Here is a 23,717-nt window from a genome sequence, read left to right as displayed (position 1 = left end):
TTGAAGGCAAATTCGGGGGAAAAGAATAACCCGCAATAAATCGGGGCACGGTAAATCGGGATTTTACTGTAGCTGCTATTTAGTATGAATTCTAAAGCAGCAAAGTTTTGGAACCTTAAGTCGTAAAATGAGACAAAGGAGCATGACTGAACGGTTTTAAAGATAAGAAAGTCAGTGCTTTTAGTAATTTGAGAAGAAATATTCTTCTTTACAAGTGCGAGAATAGTATAAATCGATTGTACCAAAAACATCGGTGTGGTCTTGCCGTTCATTTCTATTTCTGAGTAAAAGTTGAAATGATATGCAAATAAATTCCTCTGAGTTTTACTCACTTCTATTCGTTGGACCGCTCGAGAGGTTTTCTTTCCTTTCCTCCTCTTGCAACCACAAACACCAAATCTTATCTTCCACAAGTCCATCGGGCTTCTGTAATGTGTGAGCTAAGAACCGTAGCGTAAGATTTCACTCAAACGTTGCACGAAAAACACTTATTAAGCAGCCAAAGAAGTTCATGTTCAAGGAAAAACAACTAATTAGTTTGATAAGAAACAGCTATTACGAGAGAAAACAACTAGCTGGATCAATGTGGCAAACCTGAGTTACAGTTTCAGTAACATGAGATGGAACCTCCGACTTCCACCATTCTTCATATCCAGATGAGCCCAGTAACGTACATCCTTTCTCATACCAAGTAACGAAGTCGCTCTGAAATTGATCATTGAACAACGGAGTTTTACTATCATCACATAAATAACTCCCTCGCACACATCCTATGTACAATGCCCCCACTTTCCAAGAACGATTAAACAAGGTGCCATACAGGTTTTGAGAACAAAATTTGCAGCATACCTTGCTCTTCTGCGAGGTTGAAAGTTCAAGGAGTGATGAACAGTAAGTTGTTGCTTTTTCAGTGTATCCCATATGGTACAAGAGCTTGATGAATCGTGCGGCGACCTGCGTGAGTGCCGTATCTATGTCTCCGTCAAATACGTGACTTCTAAAGGTTCCTTGGTGGAATCCAAACAATGTGCCAAAACATTTTCTGAAAAATTACAGAAAATTCGTGTTAAAAAACCCTGCTGTGCAAATCTATATCGGTGATGGAATTGTTAAATATTATTTTTGATCGAAATGATACTGTTATCGTAGTAATGTATACATGTATCATGGTTTCATACCATCATCAATTAACTGACTATTATTGGTCTCTGGACAAAATTATTCGTTTTGTTAAACTTTATGCAGTGAGCTCCCTCCAAGGGAGCAGGACTCTAGAGCGGGGGACTGTAGAGCGGACTTGGTCGGAAGTAGGACCCTAGAGCGGAGTCAAATCGCCAGGGTAGGACTCTAGAGCGGAACTCCCTTACCGGACCCATACTATGAGGACTCTAGAGCGGTACCCACATGCAGATTTTAGAGCGGTTAGAAATTTGAGAGCGGACTTGGTCGGAAGATTGAAATCAGATTAGATGCAACTCGTGATTGATTATTACAGTCGTGACATTAGAATAAGTCATGGAGTTGTTGAAGCAGAAAATTGTCCAAGATCGATTTATTAATATTATACATCATATCGTATTGTAATTTTTAGATACGTTAGACAATTTTTCGGTATAAACTTCTTCCATTTGACTGATATATCCTCATGCTACTCTAAAATGCAAAAATTTGTTTGATAAAGAGGTATAATTATGAACTGGTCGTATCGCAGTGGCGTAACGAAGGGCCCCGCTGACTCCGCTGTGCAGGGGGGCGCCGTCTTAGGGTGGCGCCAAATCGTCGTTTGAATGTGAGACAATTTCGAAAACTTAACTAAAGTACTACGCGTTTTGCTCTAGATAGTAAGATACACACTTTTTTAGAGATTTTACCGGCGTATCCTCTAAAATCACCTAATTTGTTAAATTTTAGGGAGGGGCACCAAAAGGGGAGGAGGCGCCAACAGGGGGCGCCTTTTCGGGGGGGGGGGGGGCGCCAACAGGCAACGTTACGCCACTGTCGTATCGTATTTGATTTCGCTAAGCGAAATACCGACCAAGTACATGCACTCAAGCAGATCATTTAGGAATGAGGATCTCATCGCGTGACACTTTAGCACCTACTCAGGGTATCTCATGTTCAGTCTGGTGACAGGGTATGATCCAGATCAGATCCCATCGCATAGCGGTTCTTGTTAGTTATTTCGATAGTGCAGTATAAATATCACGGAGAATTTAGTTTTAGTACTTCGTGACGACTTGGGTACAGGGAGTTTCCACCGCTCGTAGCACCAAACCTGACCGCAATCCTGAAACCTCGTCGACCGGACTGTCTGCAACCTCAACAAGACAAAACCGCTCTAAAATCTGCATGTGGATACCGCTCTAGAGTCCTCATAGTATGGGTCCGGTAAGGGAGTTCCGCTCTAGAGTCCTGCCCTGGCGATTTGACTTCGCTCTAGGGTCCTACTTCCGACCAAGTCCGCTCTACACTCCCCCGCTCTAGAGTCCCCCGCTCTAGAGTCCTACAGCTCCCTCCAACCGAAATCAAACTTTCAGCACTTCAATGGTGTCATATGCCATCTACAGTTAACTGACTAATTGGTTGCGGGTGAGAAATTCAGTCGAAACTAAAATTTTGGTCCTGGAAATTTCATCTTCAAAAGCTGAAAATGGGACAGAGAATGGGGCAGTGTGATTTTCAATTTTCTTCCAGATTTGTTGTTGGTTCAGGATTTTAACCAGGTATTATAGTTAGTACTTAGTCCACACTGTAATCTAGCTACACAACTTGAAGGCTTTGTTTCACATCTTAATGAACAGTTTTAACATATATTTATGTAAATAAAATATGCGTGGTATTGATACAATTTAATCAATATGATATAATATAAATAATTGATAGAGTATAATTTAATTAATATAATATTACATAACGTATATTGAATATATATATAATAATAATAATAATATTGTATCTCCTGATTTTTATTCGATATCATAGCAGCACAGACTGCTGGTACTGAAAGAATATCATTCCTTTGGAAATACTACTTTCTATAATGTTACCATACCCAGCACACTCGAATAATTATAACATTTTATCGTGTACTACATTGTAGTATGTAATAAACATTTGTAGTAGTGTAGGATTGTTTGAATTTCTTTTTGCTAGGTTTTATAATATTTATTTGTATAATTTGTGATTGTTTCTCCCGGTTTTCTTCCCTTGCGTAGCAAGCCCTGTCTCTTGTAAAAACAACCTCGAAAGATTTGTAGATACAAATAGTCTCTACACCTTTACCCTCTGGTCCCTAGGGTCAGCTGATCCCGGGCCAGAGGAAAACTACCGACTGCCAAGGTTTGATGCCTAGGCAGTCGAGACCTCTTATTGAGACCCTTTATAATAACATAATTAATATAATATAAATATAATATCCTGTGCGCGAAGACACGGACACTTTCGTTACAACTAAGTCATCGCGCCCTACGTTTACAACAAGGCGCGAGTATTTAACTGGCATGCGCGGCGTAAGAGGCAACCCACAACCTGACAATTCTCGAAACCTGCGATCTGAGTTCAACAAAGTCTCTGTTTGAAGATAAGACGATTGGGCTATCATATAAACCTGTATGCAGCAACGACCGAGGAGAAATTCAGCTCAGTAAGATTGTTCGCTTTGTAGTGAAGATACTCCAGCCATAGGTCCAGTTTGTTAGGATGATGAAACAGAATATCAGTCCACACACGCCCTTGGGAGAATATTATACATCGTCAAGCTATAGTCTTTAAATAAAACGAAAGTAATGGTTGTAATAAAATTACAAATGTACTCTACTCGTAAGTCATCAAACACTGATGTGACAGCTTTTAACCATCATTGATATGCTCTAAAAATAGTATCACAGTATGCATAATGTAGGATTGACAGCAAAAAAGGATTTAAAACAGTCCTGAAAAAGAATTAAGTTATAATGAAGGTATAAAATACATGTAAAATGAGTAAACCAGTGAAAACAAAATTATTACATGTGTGCCTAGTGACCACTGCTCCGGACTCACGTACTCACCTATTTGTTGATTCGACATGAACTGCTTAGCAGTGTCGATTGTCTTTTTAAGAATCAGTAGATTTTGAGGTAAAAATTTCCTCGCTTTCTGACAGATTTCGTATCTGCGTTCTAATCCAGCTTTAGTTGTACCTAGGATAAAGTAAAAGGTGACGTAAACCTTATCGTGGCAAAATGTTGACACAAAGAAAAATAAATGACTTTGCAGCAAAGTGTTTGCTTCAAGAAGACCTGTCCAATGTCATTCAACGTGTCCAACAAAATAACAGGCACCATAAAGAACTACTAACCAGTGGATTGAATGAACTGTATCCAGCGGTCCAGATCCAGTGGTTGTGATTTAGAAGGATCCAGAACAGCGAGTACAGGCTCAGCTGGCTCCCAACATGAGGATGATACTGTCAGGGAGATATAGTCAGCGTTTATACGTAGGAACCGTGTGCGGTGGGAGAGGGTCAGCTCCGGCGCTGAGATCCTCTTGTAATACCTGGTGTGGGGTGAGGTTAAGATAGCACTATTTACTTACACTAAGTACAAATTTGAGTGTTTCAAACGTTGCAAAGTGCTCCACTAATATCAAATATGTATTAGGATTTAGGAGCTATTGTAATTTTGTATAAAGCATGGACAATTTTATTATTTGTCGCTACTGTTTAACCGAGGATTTGTTTCCAATTTGCAAAAAATCTATGAAGATAATTGTAACAAATTGCTGGAAGTAGTTACCTAGCTGCAGGATCAAGGGAAGCTGGAGGAGGTTTGGGTTTAGTTCCAGCTTGGAGATAGGGAGTTTTAGTATTGTCACCAAGACAGCACTTTATACGTATTTTGTAGGAGGGGATATCATACGAGTACAGCGAACCGTAACGGTAGTTGTTTTTATCACCTGTAAAACAAACCAGTGTCAATCACAGAGCATAAATTACTTTTTTGAAACTGATAAATTGTTGACAAGGCACGTCAGATGGTATCTATATTTTAGAAATTGAAATGAAACATTACCTTTATAAAGCAGCTCATACAGATCAAACTTTGAAATCTGCTCAACAACTTTATCACTGTGATGTTTCTTATGTTTCTTCTTCTTTTTCTTTTTCTCTGCACTGACTTTATCAGTTCTCCTTCTTTTAGAATCTGCAAAGCGAAAACATAATATCGAGTCAAACGATGATAACACAGATAACAGATTACAATTTCCAAAATAACATGGCAAAACCTTACCTTTTTTAACGGATTCAGACGACTTTACTGGGATGGCAGTTTTAACACTGCCCTGAACAGATTCTGAGTTGAGTCGCCCCACCAAGTGCTGAGGAAAGCTAGAGTTTTGCAACCAGCTAGTAGCACTGGTAGCACTAGTAGCACTGGTTTCATCAGCAGTGGTGCTAGCTGCAGCTCCAGAGGGCCCGAAACTGGGAAACAGTGTTCTCTCCGTCATCCTAGCTGTAGAGCAACTGTAGAGGCGTGGTTAGTGATTTTTTCCTTTTCACCCTTTTGAAAAAAGGCAATAGTGAAAGGTTACGAATGGAGGTTTTTGCAGAAAAACGTGGATTTTGGAGATAGCAGTAGGCGGGTCTGAATATGATGTCATTCCGTCCGTTACCATGCAACGAAAAAGTTGCGCGCGCGCGAGGATTGCTTGCGGAGATGTGATGTATAGATAGCCTGTGATCTATGAATGCGCGGCGTGACTGTATGTATATGATGCATGTAATGTATAATATTACTATTAGGTAATACGCCCAATTTGTACGTGGCACGCATAGTGTATTGATGTGTACACGAGTATAGTTTACCTTTGCTGATAATTTCTTGAATTACAGATACAATAAGTTAAGTTCTACGGCAATTGAACTGAATTTCAAGTGTTTCCCGTATTTGGTGCATAATTTATCAATATTATTATCATGAAGATTGAAGTGAGCTGATTGGAGCTTATACTTAAATTTATAGTAAATGTGAAATGGAAATCTAGCGTCCGCCAAAACAAAACAACGGGCGCAATTCTTGTTAAATACAGGTAGGTACATTAAACAAAATATCAAACGAGATAGCTATTGTGAATACACCTGATAATTTAACATGTTAATTAGAGCATGTGCTACTCACATAGACAATAAACATTTAAACAATTAAATGCATCGATTAAAAGAATATTTAGTTATCCAGCAATCCAATAGTACAAATAAATTGGGCCCAATACAGAATGTTAAAGACAACTTGGGCGACAGAATGTTATAAAATAATTTGTTGATGTCTGATAATGAAGAAGTTTAACAATAACCAGGCCACATGCAGGCAATATCGTCCCCTACACTGTTCAGCAAACAAACAAAGCAGTTAAAATAATACAATAAAACTAAGGCTCTGGTGATTCTACTGACTGGCAACACTAGGTGCCCTACTCCTAATAGCAACTTTCTGGAGGTGTTTGTCTGGCGCGTGGTTATGAGAACTGTAAAAAGCTTTGATAATCTCCGTAACATCAGTCATCATAGCGACAGTGTAGGCATACACAGAGTGTGAAGCGTTGTTGTACATGAGCGCATTGTGGAACATCAGGAGCAGGTCACGGTGGAACTGAGCCGTTGTTCTGATCTCGTTTGTGTCTATCTTCCTCTTTATTGTTGTGAGATCAATGGGGCGTCGTACTGTTGAGGAGTAACCGGGAGCCAGGTCGTCAGTTACTGGATGCATGAATATGTGAGCGTATTTGTTTTGGGCAGCAGTCTTCCAAAGTAACAGAATGTTCTTTTTCCAGGCCCTGAAGCTTGGACTCTCAAGGTCGAGTGCTTCAGGATCGATTCGAGGTGACATGGTCTGACTTTGACTAGCTGTTGCTGAAGATGCTGGAGAGGAGGAGGCATCAAATGATTCGCTTCGTGGATCTTGTTTTTCCAGACCGAAGCCTGCAGCAAGCTTAGAATCCTGGTATAACGAGCTGTACTGAGCGTTGGGATTAATCCCACTTCCTGATGGTGGCTGGTAGTCGAAATGAAATACATCAGTTATCTTACTCTCCTTCTTATCTCCTTTAGCGACACATTTCGGATCCAAATTGCTGGCCATCTGAAGTGCTTTTATTTTTATTTTAGGAACAACAGGCTTCTTCTTTTGAGGTTTCATGGCTTTCATCTTAGTTTTGTCACTGTCAGAGTGTTTAGTTTTAGTACCCACCATTCGAGAACCACTGGGAAGTCTGGGAGAAGGAACAAGTCGTGGCCCTCTACTAGGTGAGGAGGCAACTGGACTTCTGGACGGCACACTGGTGGGGGTGTGTCCAGGTGATATGTGTATAGAAGTGGACGGATGAGCACCTGATGTTAAAGATGTACTAAGTTGAACAGTGCCGGGTCGTGCCTCAGCGGAACTCAGTTTAGACTGTGCTTTGTCAGATTTATTGCTGGTAGATGAACTGTGTCCCTCGTCAAGCACTTCTTCCTTGATTTTTGTTGAAGAAGCCTTTGGCTCTTCCTTGGCTCTACGCTCAGCAAGTATGTTAGCCACTAGAAGGCTTAGAGATTGGAATTCTAAAGAATGTTTCCGTTTCTGAACTTCGTCCCATGCAACTTCGATGTGAGAGTTATATTTACCACTGTTCACTTCATTTAGTTCTACATGGAGCTGTGTGCAATTGGCATGAAGTTTTTGTACTTTAGTTTTAAGCTCAGCAATACGCTCAGCAGTAACAAATTTCAAAACTTGTTCTGCTGCACTAAGATTTTCATTAACTGGAGTTTCTTTCTTCCTTTTAGTATTCTCCATCTGAAATACAGGATACTGTAAGTCTGAATCATCATACATTTTTATTCTGGGATTCATGCACTGAATTTTAATGTTGTTCACAATATTTTTTGTCATATCTATCACATCGGTCAGAACTAAAATTGAATGATGATTGATGAAGATGTTATAATTGTGGAAAGGGTTTCAAGAAAATACGAAAAATTTCAGCCTACCTGTTCCAAGAGATGATCATATTTCAAAGCACAATTCTTGGCACTGAAGAGCTCTATGTTCTTGGATGGTGATATATACGGTCTCACAAGTCGACTAACAGTTGGCCAGTTGCTGTCCCCCTTTTTAACGATTGCAGATACCAGGGCTAGCTGTTCCAGAGATGTCCACTCCACAACACTGTCAGGTATCACAACTGTTGTAGACATCTTCTGAGATATAATATTGTTGATAGAGAAACAATTTTTTTTAGAGAACCAAATTTTAAATTTTATACAAAATTTTAAATTTCATGGGTTAAAGAACTGTAAGAATCTGGGATCTTAAAACTGGAAAACTAATACACAGTATAATCAATTGTAAATGAATAATGATTATTAAAGTATACAATGATAGCATGTAGCCAGAGCTCGACCGGGATACCTGCCGGGATTTGGCGTTTTTGTCCCAGTCCCGTTCCCGGCCGGGATAACCGTTTTGGCCGGGATATTACTATTAGCCGGGATTTTTTAGATCCAATTTAGCTTCAAAAATCGAACTAATCGGTGAGGTACCAGCAATGAGGTACCAGCAAAACTGCGCGTTTTGCACTAGAAACACACTTTTTTAGAGATTTTACCGGCGTATCCTCTAAAATCACCTAATTTTAGGAAGGCGCACCAAAAGGGGGCACCAACAGGGGGGCGCATTTTCGGCAGTGGCGCCAACAGGCAACGTTACGCCACTGAATGTAACGATGTTGATATCAATTTGGCATGCTTAAGAGAAATTGTCATTTTATTCATGATCTGAACAAGAGAAGAGTCCTGTATCTTGCTCAATATTCGAACACTGTCCCATCATTTGGCGACCAGCGTCCAGCAGCACTATCAATAGGCTTGAAGGATTGCAGAAAAGGGCCCTCAAATGGATTCGTAATGATTACGGTGTAAGCTATAGTGTAGAGGAAATCTATAATGCCCATTGTAAACAGTTAAATATTCTGCCCCTAAAGTACAGGTTTGATTACCATGATCTCAAGTTCTTTCATTCCCTAGTGCATCAATACCACCCATGTGCACCACTCTGCCTCATTACCTTACTTTCTTCTCCGGGTCAAGCCGACTGAGAAGCTCACATCTTGATCACTTATCAGTAATATCTTCAATTCCACCTGGCTCAGCTATATCTAAATCTTACTTTTATCGAGCTCATCTCACTTGGAACGGACTTCCTCTTTCCCTTCGAGAGATTATCAGACCAGGTGTGTTTAAAGCAGAACTTATTAAACACATCTGGAAGGAACATGTTTGTACTGCATCTGTAGATAATGGCCCTAGTTCAGATCCTGACAATTATTTTTCTCCTGACTACGGGTAGTATATTTCTCTATTATTTTTATTTTTATTTTTTGAGGTACTCATCACACATTTTTGCTTTATTCGGATACAATTTTGATTTAGTCTTTTATATTCAATTAATTAAATTTTATCGTTAAAACTTCATTCCATCGGAAATATTACAAATCAGCCAATTGTAATTGAGAATTTCTGGGTTGTGGCCATTATTCTTAAAAACCTAGAAATGCCTCCTAAGGTCACAGCTCGTATTATTTGCCCATTTTTCTCCTTCTGAACTTGGGGCCCAATGTAATTGCTCGACTTTTCATCAGGTCTCTCGAGGCCTTTTGTTTGGTTATTTGGGTGTATTGGTGTCCCCTGATTGTTATCATCGCTGTACACCTGTCAAAGGCATTTCTTGGTTTCTCTAGTGAAAACTTGCCACAGGCCTAAGTATTACATATCAATCAATTACAATTCATTAATGTTACCAATATTAAAAACTATCCAAAATATATAAGAAAGTATTCTCTAGCCAAAGGGCTCAATATTTAAATCTAAATATTGTCTGGTTTATATCGCAACTTGGGCCCTCTAGTCCATTTTTAGAAATTCCATACAATATTGATATTGTAATAAATTCTGATGATAATAATTGAAAGATTTTTTTTTTAAATGTTGTCATCCTCTGCTTCTCTTAGTTCTCTAGCAGGTTGCTTCAAATGTTCCATTTCAACATAGAAATATCGTGAAAGTCCCGGTCGCGGTCCCGGCCGGGATTAAGCTGATCCCGTTCCGGCCGGAATTTCAGTTTCATCCCGGTCCCAGTCCGGCCGCGATGAGGGTCATCCTGGCCTAGTCGGGACAAAATTCTGGCCCGGCCGGGAAAAAATTTCGATCCCTGTCGACCCCTGCATGTAGCATAAGATTTTTTTTTAAATTTGAAAATTCAATTAATTATTATATATATAAAATGGATCTTAAAATTTATTCCGCTTTTATTTTTATTCCCACTCTCGATTCCTTGCTAGCAGTCCGGTTAATTTAGTACCTTTAGTGGGTCTCATTTAATCATTAGCTCTTATTAAAGATCCTCTCACCCTCTCAGATTTTCACCGCTCCGTTCAATTTTATAGCTTTATTATTTTTATACTTTTACTACACTTACTAACACGTGCATATTACAAAGGAGCAATAGTTTGCGGAGGCATTCTAGAACGGTATATATTTTAGCTTTCAGTTTCTGTTTCATTATCTTAAAATTTATTCCGCTTTTATTTTTATTCTCACTCTCGATTCCTTGCTACGCTCTAAGTTATTAATTTTCCTTGTGTTTGAATCCAGTCACTTTTTAACTGTTTTTAGTCTTTGTTATTTTCGGCCGATTTCTGCACTTTTACACTGGGTCATCATTCATAATTTCTGGGATTGAGACGACTTATATCAGCATTTAAGGAAGAGTTTGCTTGTCTGACTTACTTCATTAGACACTTCTGGTCAAGAATTGAACAAGAACCACATTCGAAAACTGGAACATCTGAATGACTCCGCAACCCAGGAATCAACTACTCAGTTATTATCGCTCGATAATCGGTTTGGTATCGACGTTACATACTTTATTTTTTTTTTTTAAAAGCTGATTTTAGAAACCAGGGAATTAAAGTTACCCTCCTAAGGCTAACATTAAATCGCTGATTTTATCACTTTTTTGTTCTTTCTTTTCCTTCAAAACATTCCAGTACAACAAAGAAAACTTGCAATCCCGGTCTCCTAGTGCACTGTCCTCTTACAGCAATTTTTCTGCAGCTCTTGTAGGTGGTGCTAGTTCTCCTCAGCCAAGAAAAGTGTCAGCTAACATAAATCAAATTGGCAAGGAAAGTAAAGAGATATTGGTGCTAGATAGTCCCTTTCCTTCTGCTGATATTTCATCTGCTCCAGATGTTCTATCTGAGTTGCTCTATGACACACGATTGATTGCTATGAAAACTAGCCTACTAGATTCACACAAGAAGATAACGCTAGTTTTTCCATCTTCATCTGATAGGCTGAAGGCTAAAAGTCTTATTGAAAACTCTGATGTCATTAAATTACTTGGTTTTCACATCACTCTTTCCCAGAAAGCTCTCCCTAAAGTCACTGTGTCTAATATTCCCAGTCAGATATTCGAAACCATTGAACGCTCTGGTTTGCCCGCTGAAGATTTCCGGTTACAGACTAAAAAAGCTCTTCTAGATATTATTCCCTTGAAAAATCCTGGACTTAAACACTTGCTAGATAATGAGCATTTCTTTGAAATTGTGTACATAAATGTTGGACTAAGGTACACTACTGCTGGGATCAAGGTCTCTCCTCAGATTAGGAACCTATTGACAGGAGACGGCAAAATCTTCATTCTGAATAGTGCTTGTCCTGTAAAGGATAGATTCATCATCAAGCAGTGCTATAATTGTCAGAAGCTCCACCATATTTCCCAAAATTGTCCTGAGAAAGAAACTCTGGTTTGTATGTATTGCAGCGGTAGGCATAGAACATCAGACTGTCATTACAAGGAAGACCCTAGCAGACATAGATGTCGCAATTGCAGTCTGTCAAAAGATCCAAGAGTCTCATCTCACTGTAACACTCACCATTCCAGCTCAGAGCAGTGCCCCATCATGCAACAGGCATTGAATCGGTATAAACAAAACATCCTTACTTCAAAAAACTAGCTACAAACTCTAAGTCAGAATGTCAGAGTATGAACTTTGCCCTGTTCAATTGCAGATCCATATGCAATAAAACTGCTGGAGTCATGCAATTGCTTGAAGACTTTGATACTGATATTTGCTGTGCTACAGAAACTTGGCTGAGAAAAGATGACAATGCTAAGTTTTCTGAGATGAAAGAACTTGGATATTCCATTCATAGCCAGCCAAGAGCTGGGCGGGGAGGAGGTGTTGCTGTTCTATATAAGAAAAGTCTTAAAGTGACTCCTCAGAAGTGCAAGCGATTCAAAACGTTTGAGTCTTGTGAATGTACCTTCAAATCATCTTCTGGAGATATACTACGAATTGTTTCAATTTACCGTTCTGGCACCTCCACATCTCAGAGTGCTAACATCCCCCAATTTCTAACTGACTTTGAGCAACTCTTGGTTGATTTAGTAGACAAACCTGGAAAGCCCTTGATCATGGGTGATTTTAATATCCACATTGAAGACGAAAATGATTCAGTTGCACAAAGGTTTAATTCACTACTTAAGTCTTGTGGGTGGGTGCAACAAATTTCAGCTGCAACACACAGAGATGGGGGCATATTAGATCTTGTAATTACCAGGGATGGTTCTTTTACTCACGATTGCATTGAAGTTCTAGATCCTGTCATTACTGATTCTGGCACATCGTCTGACCACTACTTTGTTGCTTTTAATTGCAATGTATCTCCAGCACCCATAGGCACTCTAGAACCAATTACTTACAGAAACATTGCTTGCATAGACCTAGATGCTTTTGTTGAGGACATTCTTAAGTCAAAACTATGTGACACTGATTGCTTCAATGACCTCGATAGTGCAGTTGATATCTATGAGTCTGAGTTGAGCAGTATTTTGGACAAGCATGCTAAAGAAAAAACTTTCATCCCAAGAAAAGATCATAACGCTGAATGGTGGTCTACACACTGTCAACAAGCAAAAGCAATGAGAAGAAAGATTGAGAGACTGTATCAAAAGAATCATGATTGCCCAGATTATAAACGACTGTACAGGAAAGCATCAGAGAGAGCATCCTCAGTCATTGTATCCACAAGAGATCACTTCTACAAAACAAGGTTACAAGATAGTGCAGGTGATGCTAAAAAGACTTATTCCATCGTTAATAAGTTGCTCAATAAAGAAAAAGTTAGTACTACTACACCTTCTTGCTCTTCAAATCTTGAGAGTGCTAACAACTTTGCACAGTTCTTTAAATCAAAGGTCGACAACATATACAACAACATTTATTTAGAACAACAATCCCTTGAAGATTCTCCTAACTCAGATGAATCTGTTCCTCTTTCTAATAGCCCAAAGATAGTACAATTCCGTCATGTGTCTGACGAGGAACTAGTAAGCATCATAAAGAATATGTCTAACAAATTCTGTGATCTTGACCCCATACCTACAAAGATTCTCATCAAGTGTCTCCCAGAACTCCTTCCTCTGATCTCATTTATAGTCAATGAATCATTAGTTAAAGGTGAGTTTCCTATAAAACTTAAGGAGGCTCTCATTCGTCCAAGTTTGAAGAAACGTGGCCTTGACGGTGAATCTCTATCTAACTATAGGCCTATTAGCAATCTCTCATTCTTGTCAAAAATCATTGAGAAGTGTGTATCTATACAGCTCACCAGTTATCTTGAGGATAACAACTTGCTTTCTAAAGTTCAGTCCGGCTATAGGAAGTTTCATAGCTGTGAAACTGCAACAACCAGAATCCATAACGACATCTTGATAACTATTGACAAGAAAACTAAAGTTGTTCTTTTACTTCTAGATTTGAGTGCTGCCTTTGATACTGTCAATCACCCAAGATTAATCAAGAAGCTAAGATCTGCTTATGGCATTACAGGCATTGCTCTTACATGGATCAGGTCCTACTTGGCTAACCGTTCATTTTGTGTCAAAGTCAAGGATTCGTCTTCCTCATCAACTGTTCTTGAGATAGGTGTGCCACAAGGTTCAATCCTTGGCCCCCTGCTATTCATATTGTACACCAAAGATCTTGAGAACATTGCAAGTATGCATGGGTGCTGTATTCATTTGTATGCTGATGACACCCAGCTGTATTTCACTCTTGATTCTGATGACCCATCACAGCTAGAGCACAATATGGAACACTGTATGTCTGATATCAAGAAATGGATGACAAACAATTTCCTTCAACTGAATTCTTCTAAGACTGAAGTCATCGTTATATCCTCTAAATTTGACTCAACAAATATTCCAGCCTCTCTACAGATTGTTAAGGATCAAGAGCCACATGTTGTTAGTGGAACTGTGAAGAGTCTTGGGCTGTATTTGGACAGTTATCTTTCAATGAGTGATCAGATTACGTCAGTGGTTCAAGCATGTAATATTCAGATCAGAAATTGGTGGTTTATTGCATCAAAACTGTCTTTTAACCTTAAGATTCAGCTTGTTCATGCTCTAGTACTCTCTAGAATTGATTATTGCAATAGCGTATATTTTGGACTGAGCTCTTATGATTTAAGTCGTTTACAGAAAGTGCAAAATTCTGCTGTAAGATTTATTTTCGGGAGAGGAAGAAAGGCACACACTACTCCACTTCTTAAGAAAGTTCATTTTCTACCAGTTAGATTTAGAATAGATTTTAAGATTGCCCTACTTGCCTACAAGTGTTTAAATAATATAGCTCCTCCTTACTTAAAAGAGTTGATATCTCCTAGGCAGCAAAGTTTTAAAAATGTACGTCTTGATAATGATTATTTTTACCTTAGTTTTCCGCCCTCTCCTAACTATGTAAACACAGAGAAAGCTTTTAGTCACTGTGCAGTTAAAGTATTTAATTCCTTGCCATACGACATAAGATCAGCTGAGTCAGTTACATCTTTCAAGACCAAACTTAAAACATACTTCTTTTCTCTAGCATTTGATTGATTTTGCATTTACATAGGTAAAATGAACTTGTCATGTCTAATTTTCAATTAAACTAAGCTCAGTTAATGTAAGAGCCGCTTTAGAAAGCACTGGAGTTTATCTCCAGGATTAAATTATATCGAGTTATATGATTTAGCTATAAGGCGGTTTATAAAAGTTGTATTTATTTATTATTATTATACATTGTGCAGAAAGTTGGAGATGAAGCCGTAGTACGTACATGTAGCATTGCACTGGATCGAATTTGCAGAGTGTGGTTTCCTCCAGTCTGCGCCGCGCGCTTATATAAACATACGCGGCGCAGATCGACTGGAGGAGATTGCACTGTGTAGGCTCTGGTGTAATGTGATATGTATGTACCACGGCTTTACAAATTTTGGAAGCATGTAGGGATATATATCTGATTCCAATCGTATATACTAAAAATACTCTAGCACAATTGTAACTGCAGTTTTACAGAACTCTAAATGCTTAATGAACACTCTTGCAGGTACCACCCGTATTCACACTCAGACCTGAGTTTAGTCATTTTCCGATACGAGATTGGGGACGGGTTCTATAAACAAACAAACAAACATATATATAATCAAGCGTTACATTTCAGCCATGCAAAATTACAATGACATATTTTGATATACTAATTGATAAATGGATAAGTTGCTTAATGTTTGGCCGGATGACTTAACGGGTGATACTCGTTAAATATCTGTTCCATATATTGGACCGTCGACGAGTCCAACTCGGCGCGCGTCCTGACAACTAACTAAAAGAGAAAAATAAACTTGATTATATAATAATTAATTCGGCTGAACCAACACATAACAAGAGCCACATTAACGTTGGGGCCGTCTAAAAGATCATCACTAGTAAAGACAAGTTTACAAAGAATGATGGAATGTGTCAAAGCGATCAACCTCAACATCCAAAAAGATTGCAGATTGCCAGATTATCTGGGAGGAAATTTTTGGTGCCAAAGAGGAAATTTTAAAATAATAAATCTGAATTTTGAAAAATGTTGTTATGAATTTTTTTGGGGCAAAGAGGAAATTTTGCTGAATTTATCATTTCACATAGCTAGATTTCAATCTTGAAAGCAAATTTTCTGAAATTTTTCCTGGCAGATCCTAAAATGCATTTCAAATATATTAGTTGTATCGTTCTTTAAACTGTATTTGAAAATGATCTCTCTAGCCAAATTGCTTTTGGGCTTTTTACACTAGCAAAATCTTCAAATCTTCAAATCTTGTATCAGGTTCTTTAACATTTAATTAATACTTTTAATTTTCAATGTCATGTACCCAGCAGCAACCCAAAGACCGGACTTCTGTAAAACTACTAATCTAATCAGTTCCCGATCTTTAAAAAAGTACATGAGCCATATGCAAGCGAAAGGGTTGATTCACAATGTCAATCCTTCGCAGCTCGGTGAGGCCGAATGGTGCATCTCGCCGATCTACCGAAAATAGAATTATTTGAGAGAAGAATTATTTGTTGAAGGACTTCGCCGCTTCAACGCGCCGCGCAGACTAGCATTCTTGCTTTGCATCGTTGCTCTGCTTTGCAAACTTGCAGAGCAACGATCTCGATGAATTGACATCGTCAATCAAAATTATTTCATGCGCGGCGCGGCCCAGTAGTTTCGTTCAACATTTTTTAAAGGTGAACTTTTAACAAAAAATCTTTATTTCTTTTACTTTTGAAGATAGGCTCTAGCCAGTAAGGTTTTCTGGGAAAGCGGCGCGCGATTCTTCGAAGAAATTAAGACGAGTTACATTTGTCAACAATTTGTTTACCTGAGGACCCCAGGCTTTAATGTTGGTAAACAACCAAATAGAGATTAGGCGGAATGACAGGCTGAGCGCGGCCCAGTAACAATTTGTAGGTTTATAACCTATACTATCAAAACGCGCGCCGAGTTGACTCTGGACTCGTCGACGGTCTTGTAACAAATATTTAGCGAGTATCACTCGTTAATAAACAAAGAGATCAGTAAAATTTTATTCACGGAACCAATTTTTTTCGCATAAATTACAAATTTATATTTATTTTATAATTATAGATTATCTTGTCATACATTGTATGACCCGCCGCGCACGAAGTGCGCGGCTCCCCCTGTAGCGTCGAAGACTATAGTGAAACGACCGTGGGGGTCACCACGTGATACAAAGATTATCAATTATATAACAATTTATTAAATATTTCTTGTATCACGTTGCGACCCCCACGGTCGTTTCACTATGGTCCTGACGATACAGGGGGAGCCGCGCACTTCGTGCGCGGCGGGTCATACAACGTATGACAAAATATTTCAAGTTTGCATATTAAATTATTGTTTTAAAATAGTTATAAAAATAAGTAAATATTAACAACAAACAATTAAATGTCAAGCAGTTTAATTTTCACAATTTTGACGTTTCTGAAAAAAACAACAATTCCAACGCGCCGCGCATTATTATTTTTCTGTACTCCGCTTTGTGACGAGATTGTAGCGGAGCTACAATTTGGAACAAATTGGCATCGTCAATCATTATCATTTGTAGGTATATGATTTTAAGAAATATTTTGATCGAGATCGAGTCAGTGTATTGGGAAAAGGTCAAGCGTTTGCTCTAACCAAAGCTCTCAATCTGATCTTGCAGTAGCCTGCGAAGATTCATGTTCATGTGAAGTCAGGCGGTAAAGTTGTATTTAAATTGATTTGTAGGTTTACAACCTACCAGGACGCGCGCCGAGTGGGACTCGTCGACGGTCAGATATTTAACGAGTATCACCCGTTAAAAATGATTTGTAGCAGCCAGCTGCTATGATTTAAAATCATAATCCGTAAATCCTGAATCGGCTATAGAATCAGTGGCGTAACTTAGGGCCCCGCAGACCCCGCTGTGCGGGGGGGGGGGCGCCGTATAATGGGGCGCAATTTTCCTGAATTTTAGGCCCTTTCACTGAAAAAACGCCTCGTTTGTGTTTTTCCCTGTCCAATTTAGCGTTCGGTCGACGCGAAAAAAAATTTGGGTTACCCTTTTTTGCTTCAGGGGGCGCAAAAAGCTGTAAGGGGGGGGGGGCGCCAACAAGCAAAGTTACGCCACTGTATAGAATATGTTTCAATAAGGTACTGAAAGGTACCCTATAAAATAAATGTAGGTCTTATAAATTTTTTTAAATGGTTCACAGTTTTACCAATTTTATTGATAACATTAGAAAGCGCCTTCGCTTTGAAATCCTAAGAACAACAGTGATTTCTCTCCGTGGAGACAGAGGTGCGAGAAAAAACATTGTTAATAGTGAAACAAATTTTAGTGAAACAAATTTAAAATTTTATCCTTTATTTTACAATCATAATATAATAATAATTATAAGCCTCCGTTTTGAAAGTTTTAAATTTTAATACATTCTTATTTCTATTTAAAATTCAATTTTATGTACAAGTCAATAACTGGCCGCCAAAGCCGCGCATTCTTGAAAACAGGATTAACTTGATTATAGTTATACGACTATGTAAATTAAAAACTATCCGTGGTTTTTTCTCTTAAATAAATAAATTATAATTTTACCTAAGTCCAAAGCCAGCTTTGAAAAATTTACTATTAAATCATAATATATCGTCCACTTTAAATATTTACAATGCAACAATTCATTAATCTGTAAACACGCGTACTCCAGCCCCTAAACGCATAAATTGTTATGCGGCGCGGCTCAAGCCGCGCACGCACGTATTATTTTATACTGTTTGCTTTCTAATAAATATCGTGCCAATGTGTACGTCTAAATTGTAAACGTTCATGTTTTGTGTAAAGTGAATCCAATTGGGACTAGTGACAAGGATAAGGACCCAAGTGCCTGTACGGCTTTTTCGGGCCCCTGTGGACCACTACTCTTGAAATCACTCTACAACATTGAACATCTATATCTACTACGTCATTTGGCAATTATTGTCATTAATCTAACTTTCTAATTAATTGCCGAGGGGGAAGAGTAAACGCTTCACATTAAAATTCAATATACAAAATTCAAAACCATCAATACGGTATTAAATATTATGGACAAGTCTATAGATCTATTTCGTAGTCATATATTCACATGATTTGCTTTATATTATATTATCTTAATACTGTAATGAAGTACAGTAGGATTTGTGTTTCGAGAAAGAAAGGTTGCGGTCAAATTATTAACAAAAGTAAACAGAAGTCCATCAGGGACTCCGTGGAGTCGAAAAAGGTACACGGCTGCTGTCTGGTGCTGCTAGGCATTTATTGATCAAAATGTTTTATTGTATTGATTTATAATGATTCTATTGTTCGTGACTAATCAAGTTCTAAGTGGAGGTATAAAGTGCTGCTCAAGATACTTCGTCATCTCATGTCCAGTATAATGATTAAGATAGTATACAATGCAGTTTTAGTAGTTGACCTATACAATATAAACAGTCTAGATCTTAACTTGGAGCCACAAGGCCAAGGGTAATTTTTGAGTGTTTAGGGAATTTTTTGAATTCTTAAAGGGTTGATTTTATATAGGGTCATTGCTATATTATGTGTATATTGTTTGAATAATTTTATATTTTTCAAAAATTTTATTGATAACCATATAGTCAGACAGCAACCGTCAGACAGTAGCCGTTGCTGATTTTATCCGTGTATATTATCTGAATAAACTTGATTTAGATATAGGCCTTATATCCTGAATTTCCCAAGCAGCTGATAAATTTTCTTATGTAAGTAAGTAAGATCAGTTTGGAATGCGGTGGAAAGAGCATTTTTTGATGTAAGAGTGTTTCACGCTCCTGCTCCAACCAACGCAGCTAAACCAATTCCTATGATGTATTTGGCTCACGAGACTGAGAAGAAAAGAGCATATAATGCAAGAGTCCTAGAAGTGGAAAAAGCTACCTTTACACCTTTAGTTTTCTCCACAACAGGAGGCATGGGAGTCGAAGCGCAACGCTTGATTAAAAAGCTTGCACAAAAGATGGAATCTCCAACGGGTCAGCGTTATTCAGACTCAGTTACATATCTTCAAAGGTACGACTATATGGAACAGTTTGGTTGATAAAATATTCGACAAATGCACTCCTAATGAAAACAATGTCATGGTCCCTGGCTCTAGTAAATTTTCCGACCTTTCCTCCCCCATCTCAATTATCAAGAGCCGTATCAAAAAGCTCTTACTTGAAACCCAGCAATTGACAACACCTGGGCGTGAAATTGAGTGGCTCCCCCTAAATAGCTGGGGCATTGAACCAGCTTAGTCAACCAGCATCCCATCCCTTGCATACAACTAATTACAAAAGCGCTAATTATACCTGTTTTAAAAGCATCCTGTCTGGAAGTTCCCTGACTGCCGTGTGAATCTTTGGATCTATTTTTGGATCTATTTTTATATTGATATGATTTTTATATACCTATATATTCCTCGCATAATTTCCATATCCGCCTGAACAAACCTGGCACCATCAAATCTTACCTCTAGAAACCCCAGAACTCATCAAGCCTAGTCTAAATTCAAAACTAGTTGACCAGCTACGTACAGTTTCCTGGACAACTGGAACCTTTTGGGCCATGCACAAGCCAATAGCATGTATGGTCCTGCAGTGGGGTCTCCTTGTCCTTGGATCTGTGTTTTGATCCGTCTTTTCTTAAAATTTTCCATTTGTGTCACTTAGAATCACCTTTTAAATGTTAATCGACACCACTGGTCCTAGTTAAATTTAGCCATAGCACGACTACTCGAACGTAACAGTTAAATAGGTGTGACATAACAACTTGGGAGTACTCACACAAGTACACATAAACAGAATTCGCCTTCAACTAATCACGGGCGTCCTCGATAACGGTGAATCAACAACCAATATCGACGTCACAGCCAACATCACGGATATCTTGGGAAACAAGATCAGCGAACAGTGTTATTATCTCAATCACACAATTCTTTTGGTTTCAATTCTATCTCTTTATAATATCGCACTGTGTATCATTCCTGTCTCTGTATGTCAATTATTCCGTCATATTTCTAAATATTATTCAGTACCCCAATTGATTCTCATACACATAATGTGCTTATCACCACAACAACCCTTACTTCATCCCGTCCCTTTAATATTACCTACTCAGTTTAGCATGACTGGTAGTAAATCTGGACGAAAAAGGGACCGTAAAGGCGATACGGACTCCAATCAACAAAAAAAATTAACAATCACGGACTACCGTCAAAGAAAAAATGAAGAAGGAGAGATAGAAACCCCTCCCACGACCCCGCTCGAAAAGAAGCCTCCGCAAACGAACCCTTTCGAATCACAGCCCCCACGTAGTACCCCTCCCGGAACACAGCTCCCACAAACGAGCCCGCGTGGATCTAAAGGTACGATAACATGTGCCACTAAACACACAAGTATCCATCATGCCATTGTTCTCAGCGTAACAGTAAACCCTAGTACAGATTTCCGACAATAACGGAGGGTGACATATTTATAGAAATAACTCATCATGACACAACCACTTAAACCCATCCTAATTACCCCGCAGAAAGTACTGAGCGACCTATTACACCGCCCCCCGACCAAAATGGACCACATCCTCCTCAAACCCTAACCGGAACACCTCTTCACACTACCCCGACCGGAGTACAGTCTACTTTAACCCCATCCAGCACACAGTCTCCCCAATCCCCATCTAGTACGATAACTCCCCAGACAGCTGATTCACCTGGTAAGAGATTTCACTAGCTATCATTCCTTCGTTGTATCACACTTTTCTGACAGTGTTTCTTATCTCTAACACTTTACTAGCGCCTCGCACATGGTACTAGTAGCCCACTTAAGCAGTTTTTCCGTTCCTCACTATATTTCGGCTGTAATTTATTATTATGCGTGCAGCTAACCCTCTCGTTATCGCGAACCATCCCTTATTTCCTCAGTCTCTTTTAATCCACCGATATACCTTACTCTTGTTTAGCCGTGTTTTTCCTTACCCCAACTCACCGACCAAGTTCTCACCATATATCTCTCCTAGGTGAAGACATTCCTCCATCACCTACTTTCAAAGTCTCCATCTGCCTCCAGAACCTAGGAGTTCTATCACAAGAGCACATTAATAGAATTCGCCTACAGCTTATCACGGGCGTCCTCGATAACAGTGAATCATCGACCAATATCGACGTCACAGCCAACATCACGGATATCTCGGGGAACAAGATCATCATAAAAACCAAAAACTGGGAAACAATTCAACTGGTGAAAACTATAATGGACAAGAACGAGATATACAGAGTAATAGACGAGACCGATGTACCCGGGCTAAGAGTAAAAACCCTGCTCCCGAAATGGTTTGAACCTCTTCTCAACGCAAACCAATTCATTAGAGTAGTAATTCTCCACCACCCCTCTCTGAATCCCGCATCTTTCTCACAGTATCAGCCACCCAAGACTCTCCCCGGCGGGGCAATCCTGTACTACACTTCCTTAGACTACACGGCACAATCTTATTTTGCCAAGAACAAATGGAAGATTACACTCCTTGGCACCACCCTAGTAATCTGTGACCCGGACGCTTCCGGCAAAAAGTCTCCCGGCTTACAAGAGGACCCAAGTCCTGAAACTACTCTGGAGTCTCTGAATCTCCTCGGGACTACGGTCTCCTCGAGCCCTCCTTAACATTGAAATTTACATTAATTCTTCGCTACAAGTTATATTTGTAAATCGTAAATAACACACTGCGTTTAATTCCTATAGTGTACCTACTTAGAAATACCAATTATCATATAAAAATAAAATGCAGCAGCACTAATTATCCTTTTAATTGAAATTTACTTATTCAGAATCTTTGCAAGACCCTCTAAACCTTTAAACGCGATCGTTAAACCTCTAACTTCGTTCACCTGTCAGGAAGTACAAAAGATGTCTACATAGTTTAGATTATGCCCACGCAATCTAAACTCCCTCGCACTAATCACTCGTCAAACTCCACCAAAACCAGAATAACCAAGAACAACCAGACTAACGAACTCTCGTACATCCCGTGCTCACAAATTAATCTCCATCGCTCGGAAAATCCCACAGCTCAGTTTTATTATAACGTTGAACAAAATGACGACATGCCATTCATTGCCTTCGTTCAAGAGCCATACTGCGTACGCGGAAAACCAAAACACCTACCTGGGAACGGAGTAACTTTCTATCACACATCGCCGGACTTAGCTAACCCTCGAGCCACCCTGACTATATCTAACAACCTTGCGGATAAATTCTTCTTTCAAATGCAATTCTCCGACCGCGACTCAGCCACTTGCTCTATAGAACTACCAAGTTCCAAACTATACATATCCAGCATCTACATGGATGGCAAAACAAACGAACCACCAGATACATTCCTCAAACTATCGGAGCACTGCCTCCGCTACAAACATGGTCTCATTATAGGCACTGACAGCAACGCGCATCATACCACCTGGGGTAACCTCACATCGGACGTGCGAGGAAACAAACTCCTAACATGCTTAGCTCAGGCTGGGCTGTTATGGGTAAACAACGGTAAACACACATGGAGACGTAACGCTCATCTAACAGCGATAGACCTCACATTAAGAAATGAATTCGCGCCTAAAATAGAAGGATGGGACACCAATCCTGAATTTTCACTCTCTGATCATGTACTAATTGAATTCGTTATCACATTGAAAAACGAGAAAATTAAAACCAGACCAATCCGTACCTACAACAAGAAAAAGTGCGATTGGACTGCTTATAAAGCTGCGGTCGAAGAAAAA

At 39.1% G+C, this 23,717-nt stretch overlaps 3 protein-coding genes across 3 annotated transcripts in view; 1 reads left to right on the top strand and 2 right to left on the bottom strand.

Annotated features, from left to right (window-relative positions):
• Positions 1-5,531, bottom strand: part of LOC134815123 (uncharacterized) — a 29,281-nt gene extending 23,750 nt beyond the window's left edge. The window contains exons 1-9 of the mRNA XM_063823620.1: positions 5,271-5,531; positions 5,052-5,183; positions 4,776-4,935; positions 4,340-4,536; positions 4,050-4,181; positions 3,608-3,731; positions 850-1,042; positions 595-705; positions 333-426 (exon numbers count right to left, since the gene is read on the bottom strand). Of these exons, the coding sequence (XP_063679690.1) occupies positions 333-426; positions 595-705; positions 850-1,042; positions 3,608-3,731; positions 4,050-4,181; positions 4,340-4,536; positions 4,776-4,935; positions 5,052-5,183; positions 5,271-5,487 (1,360 nt within the window). The 5' untranslated portion in view covers positions 5,488-5,531. The remainder of the gene's footprint in view (positions 1-332; positions 427-594; positions 706-849; positions 1,043-3,607; positions 3,732-4,049; positions 4,182-4,339; positions 4,537-4,775; positions 4,936-5,051; positions 5,184-5,270) is intronic.
• Positions 1-23,717, top strand: part of LOC134823959 (mitochondrial proton/calcium exchanger protein-like) — a 93,328-nt gene that overhangs the window by 42,807 nt on the left and 26,804 nt on the right. The gene's annotated exons all lie outside the window — the stretch shown is intronic.
• LOC134815132 (bromodomain-containing protein 8-like) lies at positions 6,413-8,219 on the bottom strand. The gene is made up of 2 exons (XM_063823633.1): positions 8,009-8,219; positions 6,413-7,814 (listed from the first exon to the last, which is right to left on the bottom strand). The coding sequence occupies exons 1-2, from the start codon at positions 8,213-8,215 to the stop codon at positions 6,426-6,428; spliced, it is 1,596 nt and encodes a 531-aa protein (XP_063679703.1). The 5' UTR covers positions 8,216-8,219; the 3' UTR covers positions 6,413-6,425.

The sequence above is a fragment of the Bolinopsis microptera genome, chromosome 1 (assembly GCF_026151205.1).
Source record: "Bolinopsis microptera isolate Bmic1 chromosome 1, MBARI_Bmic_1.0, whole genome shotgun sequence".
Lineage (NCBI taxonomy): Eukaryota > Metazoa > Ctenophora > Tentaculata > Lobata > Bolinopsidae > Bolinopsis > Bolinopsis microptera.
This window is presented reverse-complemented; position numbering and strand designations above follow the sequence as displayed.